The sequence below is a fragment of the Rhinoderma darwinii genome, chromosome 4 (genome assembly GCF_050947455.1).
Source record: "Rhinoderma darwinii isolate aRhiDar2 chromosome 4, aRhiDar2.hap1, whole genome shotgun sequence".
Classification (NCBI taxonomy): domain Eukaryota; kingdom Metazoa; phylum Chordata; class Amphibia; order Anura; family Rhinodermatidae; genus Rhinoderma; species Rhinoderma darwinii.
Genome location: NC_134690.1, coordinates 103,841,922 through 103,858,689, shown reverse-complemented (window position 1 = coordinate 103,858,689; position 16,768 = coordinate 103,841,922). Strand labels below are relative to the sequence as shown.

At 40.9% G+C, this 16,768-nt stretch overlaps 1 protein-coding gene and 1 long non-coding RNA gene across 3 annotated transcripts in view; both read left to right on the top strand.

Annotated features, from left to right (window-relative positions):
- Nucleotides 1-2,185, top strand: part of HPS3 (HPS3 biogenesis of lysosomal organelles complex 2 subunit 1) — a 62,886-nt gene extending 60,701 nt beyond the window's left edge. For both annotated transcript variants that reach the window (XM_075861442.1, XM_075861443.1), the window contains one exon: nucleotides 1,967-2,185. In XM_075861442.1, coding sequence (XP_075717557.1) covers nucleotides 1,967-2,094 — 128 coding nt within the window. In that variant the 3' untranslated portion in view covers nucleotides 2,095-2,185. The remainder of the gene's footprint in view (nucleotides 1-1,966) is intronic.
- Nucleotides 2,186-11,980: 9,795 nt separating this feature from the next.
- Nucleotides 11,981-13,039, top strand: LOC142760808 (uncharacterized). Its single transcript, XR_012883412.1, has 3 exons — nucleotides 11,981-12,094; nucleotides 12,324-12,458; nucleotides 12,612-13,039. It is a non-coding gene; the product is annotated as an uncharacterized LOC142760808 (long non-coding RNA).
- The last annotated feature ends 3,729 nt before the right edge of the window (nucleotides 13,040-16,768 follow it).

The window sequence follows — 16,768 nt, the reverse complement described above, 5'->3', positions numbered from 1 at the left end:
TCTCCTCCCTATCTACAGCGTGTGATCTCCCCTCCCCTTGCAGATTCTATAGTTTCTCTCCTCCCTATCTAATACACTAATACAATACTCTGCTGTGTACCACCTCCTCCACTCACTGCTCTGATCTCTAAGGCTGGGTTCACACGACCATGTTACGTTCGTATCGGACGGAACGTATTTCGGCCAGAAGTCCCGGACCGAACACACTGCCGTGAGCCGGGCTCCTAGCATCATAGTTATGTACGACGCTAGGAGTCCCTGCCTCACTGCACGTCAACTGTCCCGTACTGTAATCATGTTTTCAGTACGGGACAGTAGTTCCACGGAGAGGCAGGGACTCCTAGCATCGTACATAACTATGATGCTAGGAGCCCGGCTCCCTGCAGTGTGTTCAGTCCGGGACTTGCGGCCGAAATACGTTCCGTCCATTACGGACGTAACATGGTCATGTGAACCCAGCCTAATACTGGGAGTTGGACAGCAAAAGGTGCAGATGACGGCAGCACTGAGCCGACAGCAGCCAGGAGTAGCACAGCCAGCCATGTACAGGAGCTGAACAGACTCTACCGCATAAAAATGGTAGGAAATGTTTAATGAAGACCAACTAGAAAGTTGCTTTTGCATTTAGGAAACAAGTAAACAAAAAACAAAAAATCAGTATAAAGGTGTCCATTGCTTTTACCCATTAGGCTGCCATGACAATTTTCACATTTTTGACATGCAAAAATAAAACCTGAATTCTAAAATTAAAAAATCTTATTCTATACCCATATATTTTAGACGCATTGTAAAAATGCCACCCAGCATTTTACACTCATGGGTGCCTTCATGCAAAGTTTCATCAAAGCGTAACATTGCGTAAAAAATGCATACAAAGTCATGTTTGTGGCTAGTAGTCTGACCCAAGCAGAACCTAAGACCACCTAATAATGAGTTCAAGATATTCAACGTTCATACATGTCACCTATGTATATGTCTTACATGCACACAACTTCACATAATCACCAGTGCTGAATAGACCAAAAATCTCAACAAAAAGTCTGATAAGCAGTTGCACATCTAATGACCCCCATGTAGTTGGTAAAAAAAAGACCGCCCCCACCCAAATTTGACACAGAGTACTTATCCACCGGGATTGTAAGTGAGGTCGATAACATGAAGAAAAGTTCCTGTATACCCAACCTCCTCTGGGTCATTGGAAGGCTGAACCGGCTGAAATGACAGTTAGGGTATGTTTCATGCAATTAAAAACGGCTGAAAATTATGGAGCTATTTTCAAGGGAAAACAGCCTCTGATTTTCAGCCGTTTTGAAGCAGAAAAATGTTCTTGGATGCTTTTTTGCGAGCTGTTTTTGTAGCTGTTTTTCAATTGGCCCTATGAAAAACAGCTCCTTAAACGGCTAAAGAAGTGACATGCTCCTTCTTTTCACGAGGCAGCGTAAAAATAAGCCTCATGTGAACAGCCACGTCTTTCTTACTGAAATCAATGGAAACTGTTTGCAGCCTTATTTCAAGTGTATTTTGGAGCATAAGACTAGGCTTTTCTGCTCCAAAATCAGCCTGAGAATAAGCTGTGTGAACATAACCTTAGGCTACGCCCAGACGCAGCGGAAGAAATCCCCTGCAAAATCTGCATGTTGAAACTGTGAATTTGAAAGCTCCTATTTCTATGCAGACTCTTTCCGCTAAATGTGGATGAGGTTTTGAACATCCCATCCACATGTATTGTACTGTACATTGCCGTAGATTTCTGACACATCTGAATAGTCTGTGATCTTTCTTCCTGCTGTCACTTGCAGCTTCCTCCCTTCATCCCGCTTACTGAATTCAAAGTGCTGCACCTCAAATATTGCACCTAGAACAGTGATCATTGATTGGTATCATTTGAAAGCTAAGATTCTGGGCTGTCACTGCATAACATTGTAACAGATCTGAAATATTACGTTATGTATTTGTCTCATTTTAGACACTTTAGATGTGATCGCCATGGAACTTGATCTTCAAGATCTTCTCAATCTGCTACCGGATGATGGAAATGCAGAATTTTTCTTGCCTTACCTTGTAAACCAAAGCAAAAGAAAACTCGAGGCTTAAACTGCAAACTGTTTTTGCATCTCGGATGAATTTATTGCGCATGCACGGTATTCCAACAGCTGCTGTGTTCAATAAATGATACAACTTAAAATGGCTATTTCTGAATTTTTATAGAAACATTGAATTTTATTGCAGATTTCCTACAGATCCATCCAGTCTACTGTACTTTATGAGCAGTAATAATCTGTTTATACAGTATTGACATTTCCAAGCTTTGCCTTGTGACTGTCAGCAGAACACCGGCCACTATTTACAGCAATCTGTATTCTGCCTATAGCTCAGCAGATAAAGACTGTCATAACAGAACCTGTGTTTTCTGTGCAAGGCAAGCAGCAGAAATGTTACTTCCATGGGGCAGCCTCGCTGTTTTATTGCATCTTTCCGGATTCTGATGGTAGAGGTATATTAAAGGGGTTGTTTCAACCCTTTTCTATATTAAAGCTTCATAAACACCATGTACAGTAATGTTAAAAAAATAATAATAAATAGTCCATCATCATTAACCTGATACATCAATGTTATTTGTACAAGTGATATCTCTAAATATCAAATAATTTACTTGTAATTGAAAGGGGCTTGTTCAAAATAATAGCAGTAAGGAGTTAAATTGGTGAATTCATTCATTCTGTGGAATAACAGGTGTCAATTTTGGCCCTTATTTAACCCCTTCCCGACATTTGTTGTATGGATACGTCATGGAAAGCCAGTGCTTCTCACATTTTGCCGTATCCATACGACAAATGGAGGATACCGGCTCAGAAGCAGAGTCTGTGCCACCATCCCCGGGTGTCGGCTGCATGTTACAGCTGACACCATGGGGTAATGGCGAGGACTGAAGTTTGCTCCGATCCCCGCTATTAACCCCATAAATGCAGCGGTCAAAAGCGGTCGCTGCATTTAAGGGGTTTGCAGTTCATCTGCACCCCGGCAATGAAATTGCTGGGGTGCCGGTGGCTGCAAAGGCAACTGGAGGCCTAACACTAGCCTCCTGGTATGACTAGTATGGAAGCCTTTCAGGCCCCGCATTTAAAGGCATCCATTTCCACCGGCAAGATGGTGCCTGCTCAGGAACTGAGCCGGTGTTATCAGCGGTGGATGTCAGCTGTATGTTACAACTGACAACTTACCTGTATGTTACAGCTGACAACCACCTGTAACGGCAGGAATGGGAGCTAGCTCAGATTCCTGCCATTAACCCCTTTGATGCAGCGATCGCTGCATCTTAGAGGTTGGTAGCAGATCGGCAGCCCTGCCATGCAATCACAGTGCTCCTAAATACTGCTAGGACAACAGGAGGCCTAACAATGGCCTCCTGCTCTGCCATTATGGAAGCCAATTAGGACCTGCCCGGAGGCTAAGCCTAATCGGCTTTCTGTCAGTGAATGACTGACAGATCTAATACATTGCATTACATGGGTAGTGCAATGTATTAGTAAAAAAAATCTGACAGTTGGACCTTCAAGTCCCCTAGTGGGACTAAAGAAAAGTGTAAAAAAAAAAAAAAACCTGAAAAAAAAGTTGTAAAAAATATATTCAAAGTTTCAAGTAATAAAATAAAACACATTCGCCCTTTTTCCCTTATCAAGTACTTTATTATTGGAAAAAATAAACCATACATATTTGGTATTGCCGTGTCCGTAACGGCCTGAACTATAAAAATACTATGTTAATTATTCCACGCGGTGAACAGCGTTTTTTGGTCAGTTTGCCCTACAAAACTTGTAATATAAAGTGATCAAAAAGTCGCATGTATCCAAAAATGGTACCTATAAAAAATATAGCTCGTCTCGCAAAGAACATGCCCTTGTACAGCTCCGTTGACTAAAAAAGTTCTGGTTCTCACGACATGGTGACAGAAAAAGATACATTCTTTTTACAAAAGTAATTTTATTGTGCAAAAAGTTGTAAAACATAAAAAAGTGCTATAAATTAGGTATCGCCAGAATCGTACAGACCCGCAGAATAAAGTTAACATGTACTTTTAACACCGTTCTGAACCCTGCAGCGTGCCCAAACAGCGGTTTACTTCCACATATATGGCATCGCCATACCAGGGAGAACCTTTTCAACAATTTTTGTGGTGTGTGTCTCCAGTGGCACAAGCTGGGTATGACATTTGCCACTGAAATGGCATATCTAGGGAAAAATATTTTTTTTTACTTTGCACCATCTGCAGCGCAATCGTTTATGGAAAAGACCTGTGGGGTGAAAATGCTCACTACACCACTTAATAAATGCCTTGAGGGGTGCAGTTTCCAAAATGGGGTCACTTCTCAGAGTAGTATAGAGCTACATAAGTCGTCAAACTAGTTTTGACAGGTGTCACGCCCTTTAGGGGCGTGGTTAACGATGACACACCCTTTAGGGCGTGGTTAGGGCGTGGTTGTCGTTGCCACGCCCCTATAGGGGCGTTGACACCCTTTCGGGGCGTGACTAGGGTGTGGCTGGCAACGGCACACCCCTTTAGGGGGCGCCGACACGCCCCTTTAGATGCACAAAAGGGCGTGGCTAACATTGACACGCCCCATAGGCCGATGATTGGCCACGCCCTTCCGGTTCCGGTACACGCCTTTCCGGTTTTGGGGTCCCCAGACCACGCCCTTCCGGTTCAGTGACACGCCTCTTCCGGAACCGACGCTCCCCCAGACCACGCCCTTCCGGTTCAGTGACACGCTTCCGGTTCAGTGACACGCCTCTTCCGGAACCGGCGTACCACAGACCACACCCCTCCGGTTCCTGTGGGTGAACCCCGCCTCTTCCGGAACAGCATCATATGACGCGTACTTAGAAGGATTGTGATTGGTGCGCGCTGAAGCCATGCGGTGATTGGTGCATACGGAATTGTGGGCGTGTTCATTCCCATAGAATGAATGTGATTGGTGGGCACTGAAGCCGTGTTGTGATTGGTGCGTACCGAGTTGTGGGCGTGTTCATTGAACAGAAACATGCCCTGACATGCCTGGAAAGCGTCCGAACATGTTTTCTGCGGTTTTCTGAAACTATAAGTATAACTGTGCGCATGACAGGGTTACATTTTGAATAATGATTGTGATTGGTGCTCGCTGTAACCAAGGCATGACCAGGGTTATATCTGAATACGTTATTCACAAATTATTTGAATAAAAGCTCATTTTGTTCTTTTTGTATAAACACATAAAATTGCTGGGTAAATTTACTGTAAAAAAATAATAAAACAATGTTTAAAAGTTTACCTGGGGTGGGATTCGAACCCGCGACGGCTTTTATGCCGATTTGGATTTTTATGTCCAACACCTTAGACCGCTCGGCCACCCTGGTATAGGATGGATAATGTGGATATAGAATAATATGAAGACGTGCATTAAGGAGATGATTCAGATGGAATTTTAGTTCAGGCGTAGCTAACATTGCGAAGCCAATGTACATCTGACGTAGTCAACCATGAAGGTAATGTCAAAACCAAATAAAAAGCAGACGTATATTTCAACATACATTAGTTTATTTTATAAAAACAAAGGCATTCTACAGTTGAAAAGGTGGACATAATATATGTAAGGCAAATAATGTCATTTTTATAAAAAGACGCATTTACATAATATTTACAGAACAAATAAACGTACAGATCAAAATACACAGGAACAACAAATATTTGCAGCGAGACAATGACAGGAGCCGTCGAAAGCCACAACTATGCATTTACATGGTTAACCAATTTACAACAGGCAATAACCTATCAAAGCGTCTTCTTGACAGTGACCGACCTGGGAGTCCAGATAAACTTGGGGATCCTAAAGAAACATTGAGGGGTGTAGACTGTCTTTTCTGAAGTGTTAAGGTCTCAGTCACGGGCGAATTATCAGACATATTGTTAAGCATTTTTAAATGGTCCAGACGCTGTCTAGTAGTGATGTATAAAGCAGCTGTAGATTTCAACATACATTAGCAATACCCTATCAAAGCTTCTTTTGATGCTCAAAGGTCAGGGGCCAACTTTTACAGGTATCATAAATCGGGGCCAGATAACAGATGGCTTCATTCACACGCATTATAACCGCAGAACGGCAGGTTATTGATACTTAAAAGGCCATCATCCAGGATTTCAAACAAGCAAATCTATGACAGCTGCAACTGTAAAATTAGCATGGCAACTGTAGACAATACATCTCATGAGGACTTACTACATAAAATATATTATGATGCTAAGCATGTCGGTGGTTTTGGAGGGGTTAAAAATGTATACCAAGCGGCGAAAAAACAAGGCTTAACAATCAAAAATTTAAGAAATTGGTTATCGGCTCAAGATGCATATTCACTTCATAAGGGATTAAGGCATCATTTTAAAAGAAATATGATTTGTGTATCGAGGGTAGATGCCCAGTGGCAGGCCGATCTCGTGTCCATGATTGATGTTTCCAATTTCAACGAAGGCGGAAAATATATTCTCACTGTTATCGATGTATTTTCAAAATATGCCTGGGCGACCGTTTTACAGGCGAAAACAGGCGCCAGTGTCGCCGGGGCCTTTCAGACCATTTTACTCGATGGTCGTGTGCCCCAAAAATTGCAAACCGATAGAGGCAAAGAGTTTTTGAATACAAATGTAAAAAAAGTACTACAGATTAACAATATACACCATTTTCTAATCAACAACGACGTTAAAGCCGCCGTAGTAGAGCGATTTAACCGGACATTAAAATCTAAAATGTGGCGCTATTTTACAGCGCACAACACTTTCCGTTATATAGATGTTCTGCAGGATTTAATGTTCAGTTATAACCACACAGGACAATACGCTGTAGACCGGTGGACGTCACAAACGCAAATTCGCTATATATTTGGAAGAATATTTACGGTAAATATTTCAAAGCTAAAAAAGGTAAACCCTTGTTTAAAGACGGCGACCAGGTCAGGATTTCTAAATTTAAGGATCTTTTCAGCAAGGGATATGAGCAGACGTTCACGGATGAAATATTTACTGTGCAGGCGGTAAACACTAAAGGCTTGAAGCCTCTGTATAAGTTAAAGGACGCCTCTGGGGACCCGATCGAAGGCTCTTTCTACGCCGAAGAAATACAAAAAATACCGGAAAACCACGATCGGGTGTACAGAATTGAAAAAGTTTTAAAAAAAAAGCGTGTCAGAGGTGAAACATTATATTACGTGAAGTGGCGCGGGTACCCAACATCATTCAATAGTTGGATTGAAAAGCAGCAGTTAACAAGTATTTAAAAACGCAGACAGATGGAGACGGCACCGTTTTATATAACGCTTCCAAGCAATGCATCATACCGCACATATCCACAAAATGAGATCTCTAATTACACAATCAAACTTTCTAAACCGGTCACATTAATTGGCCCCTGGGAAGTCGGTCTTACAGAGATACAGTACCCACACACTTGGAATACTTTTGAAACGGATGAAGGCTACATATATTTAGGTCTGCCGGGCGGTGCACTTAAACAAGTCAACGTGAAGTCAGGATATTACAATTCTGTTAAAGAACTGGTAAAAAGCATCAACGAGAGGATTGAGAATTAGGGTATGTGCACACACACTAATTACGTCCGTAATTGACGGACGTATTTCGGCTGCAAGTCCCGGACCGAACACACTGCAGGGAGCCGGGCTCCTAGCATCATAGTTATATACGATGCTAGGAGTCCCTGCCTCTCTGCAGGACAACTGTCCCGTACTGTAATCATGTTTTCAGTACGGGACTGTAGTTCCACGGAGAGGCAGGGACTCCTAGCATCGTACATAAGTATGATGCTAGGAGCCCGGCTCCCTGCACTGTGTTCGGTCCGGGACTTGCGGCCGAAATACGTCCGTCAATTACGGACGTAATTAGTGTGTGTGAACATACCCTTACAAGCATCCGCCTATTGATGTAAAATTGTCATATGACGCCATCGAAAGAATAGTGACTGTAACAGGGCTGCATCCTTTCATACTCAGCGATAGACTGACGAACATATTGGGCTTAGACTCTAATAAAACCAATGTAGCCGGCAATGGCACAAAATGTGCCGATATAAAAAGCGGATTTTACACGCTATACGTCTATACAGATATAATCGACCATCAAAGAGTCGGGGATAGTTTTGTACCCCTATTACGAACGGTTGAAATTACAGGTAGTAACAATGAAATGATCACGCAGCATTACGTCAAACCTGATTACGTCAACGTCAGTAAAAACCACTTTGACCATATTACTATTCAAATAAAGAGCGATCAAAACAGAAATGTGCCATTTAAGTACGGGAAGTCGATCGTTAAACTACACTTTCGCCCGCTAAGAGGCCCGTACTAATTAGAAAGGCGACATGGTAATCATGAAAAACTATGGGGAGCCACATATTTACGCCAGCTACTACAGGGCCCAGGCCGGGCATGGCTTACCAGGATTTCACGGTAACGCGTACATGTCTGGTCGCGGTTTAGGTGGCGTCTTTCGAAGTTTATTCAGGAAAGCTGTGCCATTGTTTAGACGAGGTTTAGAATTAGTAAAACCTCACGTGAAAACTGCGGCGAGGGGTATAGCTCAAGATGTTGTGGGTCGTGTTTCAGCAGCTATGATGAACAAAATAGCCGGAGAGCCACAGGAAGGCTCGGGATTAGTTTACATCGCTAAGAACAAACCTAAAAGGAAACGGAAATGCAAAGAGGTGGGTCAACGGAGAGTGAACAAACGTCACAGCAGCAGGGGAGGTCCCAAAAGGAATAAAAAAAAAACCACACGTCGTGAAGCGCATAACATATTTTGAACGTTACGGCAAGAACTCTAGCAGACATGGCTTTCATTCATACAGCGTCCGTTGAATGCGCCAAATCAGAACTGGACCTATTTGAAATACAGCCTACACAGACCAGCATTGAAAAAAGCCTGTACGTCGAGGTTCAACCGCTAGCCGCCATAGCAGAAGCCGCACCGCTCGAATTCTACATAGCCGGCAGCGGTGAACACTATTTAGACCTAAATAACACGCTACTCTACTTAACGCTCCGAATTGTTAAAAACGACAATACACCGATCGCTGATGGAACCCGTGTGAGCCTGACCAATTATCCTATAGCCACGTTGTTTAGCCAATTAGATGTTTCACTAGGCGACAGACTTATATCTCAATCTAACAGTCTGTATCCGTACAGAGCCTATATAGAAACAATCCTTAACTACAGCTCGGACGCTTTATCCACGCAGTTCACAACCGGTTTGTTTTACAAGGACACTGCGGGACAGCACCAGGTACGCGCTATTGGTGGAGCTAACACAGGGTTCACAAAGCGGGCGCTAATGACCGATCGCAGTAAAGTTGTTGAAGTTCTGGGTCATCTTCATAGCGATTTATTTTTCCAAGAAAAGTTGATTTTAAATGGCGTCGATCTGAAGATAAAATTTACCCGGTGTAAGGATGAATTTTGTCTAATGTCGGCTTAAGCTGAACCTTTCAAGATACAGATTCTGAATGCCTCGCTCTTTGTCAAAAGAGTACAGATATCTCACGCAGTGCGCCTAGGGCACGCGCAAGGACTTTTAAGCAGTAATGCAAAGTACGCTATTGACCGTGTAAGCATGAAGGTCTTCAGCGTCCCTGTCGGCAGTCGTGTATGCAGCCAGGAAAATCTATTTCTGGGCCAGTTACCGAGAACGGTTATTATTGGATTTGTTGATAATGACGCGTTTTCCGGAGCCTATGATCAAAACCCTCTGTGTTTCAAACATAATCACATGAACTTTGCGGCTCTCTATGTGGATGGTGAGCAAATACCCACAAAACCCTTCCAGCCCGATTTTGAGAATGGTAACGCCGTTAGAGAATACATGTCACTGGTGCATATAGCGAGGAAGCAAAATGCAGATAGCGGGCTACTGATCGACAGAGAAGAATTTTTGAACGGCTACACACTATTGGCTTTTGATTTGTCACCCGATCAGGAAGGTGGTAGTCATTTTTCACTCATACGCAATGGAAATCTAAGAGTAGAAATACGCTTTTCAAGAGCTTTGGGCAGAACCGTTAATATGATAATCTATGGAATATTTGATAACATCATAGAAATCACTCAGACGTGAAGTTGTTTATGATTTTCTTTAAAATACAAAAAGAATGAACACTCTGGAGATTACGCATATTTTAAACAAGAACCACCACACTCATGGAATATTTAGAAGTGTGCTACCTTATGACTTGCTACCAGACCGTAAACTGGACTCGTTGCCTGCCGCCTTTATTGTAAATACCCACGACTCTAGAAGACCGGGCGAACACTGGCTGGCGCTTTACATCACAGCCGAAAAACAGGGCATTTTTTTTTACTCATACGGACTTTCCCCTGAAAGTTTGATATACCCTAAAAAAATACTGACATTTTTACATAAAAATTCTACCATGGTTGTGTTTCAAAACACACAATTTCAGAGCACTCTTTCATCTGTATGCGGCCAATATTGCATATTTTTTGTCATTCAAATGTGTAAAGGTTTGTCATTTAAAAATATATTAAATTATTTCAACAATTCGTTAAAACGGAATGACAATTTAGTGGAAAGTTTTGTGCTAAATTATCGGCGACGTATAACTAATAGACTTGTATCACGGAGGATAATGCAAACATGTGACAGTTGTTATAAAATGATGACCCATGTCTTATAAAATGAATATGTGTAATAAACATTTTATATTTAATAATTAATCACATCAACAGACTGGTGTTTTTTTTCTATGGCATAGAATGGGCATGGGGACATCCTATCTGGACAGTTTAAAGGCCATAAGATTAATGGCCAAAAACCATTTTGTTTGCCCCCCCCTTTTTTTTTTTTTTTTTCTTCTGTTTCTACTGTATAAAAGCCACAGGGTGTTAGACTGGGTGTGTTAGAATTTGTTACACAGACATCTAGAAAGCACAATGGACCCAGGTAAGCTATGTATCATGTTCTTATTTTAATGCCTCTATCATCCTTTGTTAGCTGTTACAAATGCTTTTAATGGCAGTAATGCATTTTTAATAGTAAATGATTTTAAAGTGTAGTTTTTCATTACATTTAATTGTATATATTTTTTTATTTTTATAAGCTGTTACAAACTTTTTATGTCTGCATAGTATACACATGGCATTGATATTTACTGAATTTTGTGCGCTGACCAATGGCGGGTATGGACTTCACAGTCATTGTAGGCCTTTTCCTTGTTGATAACTATTTATCTAGTGCCCTAGTAATGTATATTGACGGACTCCCGGTGCTGACAGCAAACATTGATACTCATTATTATTTTCAATGACAAATTTTGTAGGGGCTCTTGATTACAGGTCTATAATTTTTATACTATGTGGCTGAAAGTTATTGCTTTTACAAATATTGACTATTTTTGTGACTTTCGCTTAAAGGTTTTAAAAGGTTTAAATGTGTTATTGCTGTATTATGCATGTTGTAGATAGGCTTAGACTCACAAGATAGATGATGGGGGTTAGTTTTCAATGTATAAACCCAACTGTGTGTTTTAAATGCTACAAATTTTGAACTTGTCATTTAGGATTTTGTAGAGGCGCTTGTATATATTATTTATCTGATAATAGCCTGTAATAACAGGCTAAAAAAAAATAAAAAATCATGACGGTAAAGTCGCTAACTGTCATTTTTAACAGCCGTTAAATGTTATTTTATATATATATATATATATATATATATATATATATATATATATATATATATATATATATATATATATATATATATATAATGCTAATAGAATAATAATAAGCCGTCACTGTTAATTATCTAAATGTCTTTTTAAACCGCCGCTAGAGGGCTAAACTAAAAAAATCTAACATCTTTTGGGTTATTATATATAAACGAGGCTATCTGTTTCAGGCTCAAAACGGCGAGAGAACTATTAAAGCAGGTCACGGGCTTGCGGGAACGGACAAAAATAAGCCGTGCAACATTTTTTTAATACCAGTTTGGTTACTGCAAAGTCTGTAAAATTACATGGTGCAGTAACTGATAAACCAAGTAAGTTCTGATATATTTATTTATTTTTTATTTCTAATGAATTAATTTTTTATTTAAATTATTTTTATTTATTTTTTTTATTTTTATTTTTATTTTTAACCCTGCTATTAACTAATTTTAAACGTTTAAATGTATAATCAAGCAACAGGGGCTTGTCTGTCTTTAACACGCAGCACTATACTTACCGTTTGCCTATTATTTACTAATTTTATGTGTATTCTATCTGCAGCTTCAAGACTGTCTTTGGCACACAATGCTAGACGTTCAGAGGGGATTGTGGGCACTGAGAAAAAAGGATCGGCGACCTTCTTTAACATCAGCTTGATTACTGCAAAGTCTGAGGGGGCCGCAACGCATAAACCAAGTAATTTCTTATATACTTTTTGCCTACTATGAACGCATTTTATTTGTTTAAATGTATATGAGCACTACAGGAGCATCGCAAGCTTTAGCACACACCACTCTCTGCTTTCCGTTTTCCTAGTATGAACTAATTTTATATGTATTGGCTCTACAGAATCAAGGCGGCCTTTAGCAACCAACGCTAGACATTCTGATTTCAACCGACAGTGTGATAACGAAAAGCTATCAACATCGGCAGTCTACGCCTCAAAGCCTACGGGGGAAACTTCTAGAGCGGCCATCGGTGATCCGAAATTACGCAAAAAAGACCTATGATTGTGAATCTGTACAGACACGATATGGTAAATCAATGACTACAAGTGAAACAAATGCAACACAACTAAACATATCTCGGGAGTCAGTACCCTATGAATTTATGCAATGGCAACAAAGGTTTAAAAGCACTAAAATAATTCTGACTAGATATGTCTGGGAAAGGCCTTAAATGGCGTAGAGAGCGGGTTACGACACGCATACGACCAACGACCTATCGGTATGGTGTGGTAAAAACAACGAACCACCTGTATCGTAAATCTGTAAAGAAAGCGGTAAATACCCTTAATCGTCTTAGACGTCGAAAAGGGGCATACAGTATACAAAATATTGACGAAGAGGCGGCTTTCAGAGTAAATACCCCTGAGGTAAATACTCCTGAGAATTTTTTGTCTTTAGAGGCAGGCTCTCTAACACCTCCTACACATAATGAAACCACACCAGCTGCATCACCCGTACGCCAAGAGTCTCCTGAGCCAGAGCATGTTGTTGAAGTACCTGTACAACATGAATTAAATAACCCCAACGGTGCTGCAGAAGAGCCTGTATTTTTGGAGCTCATCAACCAGTACCGTAGGGCTGTTAGCAATTTTAGTGCTGTTGAGCATCATCAACACTTCAGATTTGCGAATATAGACCGTTTTACCGTCCTTTACTCTGGCCCTCCGGGGTGTGCGTAACGCTATTCAGGAACTCTTAAACCGACTGAGGGCTGATGTGGGACACAACGACTTTGTTCAGTTAAGACTAGCAGGCGACGGCCTCAGGAATCCTTTGTATTCTAACAAAAGAAACATAGAAGCCTTTGATGCAGAGTCATTTTTGAACGCCGTGGTCAATACACTGCAGAGTAACGCTGAACTTATTGGGAATGGGACATTAAGACTGGTTGTTACAATTGTTAGAAACAGAGTCGGCGGGGTTATGACACGCCGACGGCTCAGATCGACCCCTTACAGCCGAATTATTAAAACAAAGAGACGTTGGCTCTATGTTTTCTACAACGCAGATAACAATTTATGTCTGGCTGCCAGTCTCTGTGCCCTTTTAGACACCGAAAATGTTGCGGACTCTGTATTGTTGGCTAGGGCCTCCGAAATTCATAGGTCTTTGGGCATACCCGATGACAGGTTAGTCAGTTTTAGCGACATCCCTGCGTTTGAGAAGCATTTGAATGTGACCATTAAGATCTATTATCACCAGGGTGAATGGCAGTGTTTCCACAACGAAACTTACTGCAAAGACAAAGTTCTGTTTCTATTACATGATGCAGAGCATTACTACGGCATCAAAAACGTAAAAGCGTTCTTTGGCTTTAACTACTTTTGCGACTATTGCCACACACCTTTTCATCACAAAAATGACCATTCATGCCGTTATTTTTGTAAAGCTTGTCAAAGAAAGACATGTGTTGAGGCAAAAGGGTATGTCTCCTAGGTGCCCCAGTTGTCGTACATTTTGCCGTTCACACGACTGTTTAAAGGTCCATACAAATCTTGTCCGCCTGAAAAAAATAGATTGTAAACTTAAGGAATACTGCGATTTGTGCGGCAAATACGTTTCTAAGATAAACAAACACGAGTGTGTAGGTTTAAAATGTCAAATTTGCTACGCCGTGATTGACACTTTTGAAGGGCACGTTTGTTATTTGAGAAAAATCACGGCGGATGAAACGACGGAAAGATACATTTTTTATGACTTTGAGTGTATGCAGGAGACAGGTATACATGTACCTAATTACGTATACGCGTTACCGTTAGTTGGGGAGAAGTCCTGGGAATTTCAGGGCTTAACGTGTTTGGAGGATTTTGTTAAAAAATTCATCGACACTGCTTTCCGTGGCTACACGTTTATAGCTCATAATGCCGGACGGTATGATGTTTACTTTGTCGTAAAACAACTCGTCAAAGAAAAAATTTAAATTGACTTACTTGCCAGAGGTGGTAAATTACTTTGTGTCACAGTGGCTGATTTAGGAATTAGGTTTATCGACTCTTTAAATTTCCTGCCCATGAGTCTTATTAAGCTACCACAGGCGTTGGGTTTCACAGGCTCCAAAGGTTATTTCCCACACTTTTTTAACCAGGTGGCTAATCAAAATTACATTGGTACTATGCCGTCTGTAGACCAGTATGGTTTTGAAGCCATGATGCCTGATGAGAAAGTGAAATTCATGGCTTGGTACGCTGATAACCAAAACTACGTATTCGACTTTCAGACTGAGCTTAAAGAATACTGTATTCAGGATGTTAAAATTCTAAAAGAGGCATGCTTATGTTACAGAAACAGTATAATTGACATGACAAAAAAAACGACTACTAAATTTAACGCTGCTGGTGAACTTGACACTGCGTAAAGAAAAAATAGAGGTTAATCCGGCCAAAAGACAGATTGCAAAACTGTTTCTAAACTCTTTGTGGGGAAAATTTGGTCAAGTTTCTAATTTACTAAACACAAGTATTGTGACAAACCCTGATGTGCTTTTTGCCTACAGATTTTTGCCACAATACGAGGTGTCTTCATTGGATTTTTTAGATGATGAGACAGCAATGATCAGTTGGAAGAACGCACAAGCTAGTCCTAGCTTGGCGCGTAATACAAATGTTTTCATTGCTTGCTTAACGACCGCTTATGCTCGCCTAGAGTTGTACAATGTTTTGGACGCCCTGCAAGAGAGATGTCTCTACCATGATACTGACTCTGTTATTTTTGTCAGCAAAAAGGATGACTGGAATCCGCCGTTGGGTGATTATCTAGGTGACCTGACTAGTGAGCTGCCTAACAACACCTACATTACAGAATATGTATCTGCAGGCCCCAAGAGTTACGGATACAAATTAACGACTGGTAAGACGACTCTAAAAGTGAGAGGCATAACCCTGAACGCCGCCAATGTGGAGCTCATTAACTTTGACAGCTTAAAAGAGCTAGTGTTGGACTATCCTTTACACCCTGACCCCGAGGAACAAAAAAAAATTGTGGTTCGTCAGACGGGCATTGTCAGAAATAAACGGCATTGGCAGATAGAGACACGACCTTTGCAGAAAACACAGAAATTTGTATACACCAAACGTATTTTCAAATCCGACTTTACCACTATACCTTTTGGTTATTGAGTTTTTATTGTAATGGATGTAAGACTACAACATCCATTTTCATGCATACTGTCTGGCCCCTCTAATTCAGGTAAGAGCTATTTTGTTATGCAACTTTTACACAACGACAGAGCGGCATTGTCGCATAGACCTGATAACATCGTATGGTTTTATTCTTGCTGGCAGCCTTTGTATGACAATTTATTACGTACAATACCCAATATTCACTTTAGGGAGGGGCTGCCACAATCTTTTAACGATGATGATTTGTTTCCGCCTAGTAAAGTTAATTTAACCATTGTTGATGACCTGATGGACGTTGCCGGCGATAGCTCTGAGCTTGAAAACGCATTCACCAAGTATGTGCACCACAGAAACCTCAGCATCATGTACCTAGTACAGAATATATGTTGTCAAGGTAAAAGCAGTCGCACAATTAATTTAAACACAAAGTATATGGTTCATTTTAAAAACCCCAGGGACAAACTACAAATAACAACTTTAGCCCACCAAATGTACCCTGGAAAGTCACAGTTCTTTTTAGAGGCTTTTGAAGACGCTACCCATAAATCCTACGGTTATTTACTGGTGGATTTAAGGGCTGCAACTCCTGATGAGTACCGTTTAAGAACAGGTCTCTTCCCGCCTGACACGCCCTCTTTATATGTTTATAAAGGAAAATCTAAAAGGCGCTGACTTTCTGGGATATATTCATTCGTGTAAGATCCTTTAAAGGCTGTAGGTATGTCTGAGCGGATACGTCGCAATTGGCAGAGCTTAAAAGCTCTAATGAGCGCAGCGCCGCATCAAAGAAAGACTATTTTGTGCGGGGCTTCGAATGATTTGGTAACTGCTATATGCGAAATAGCTCTCAATGTGCTAAAAGGCAAAATACCCTTAAAAC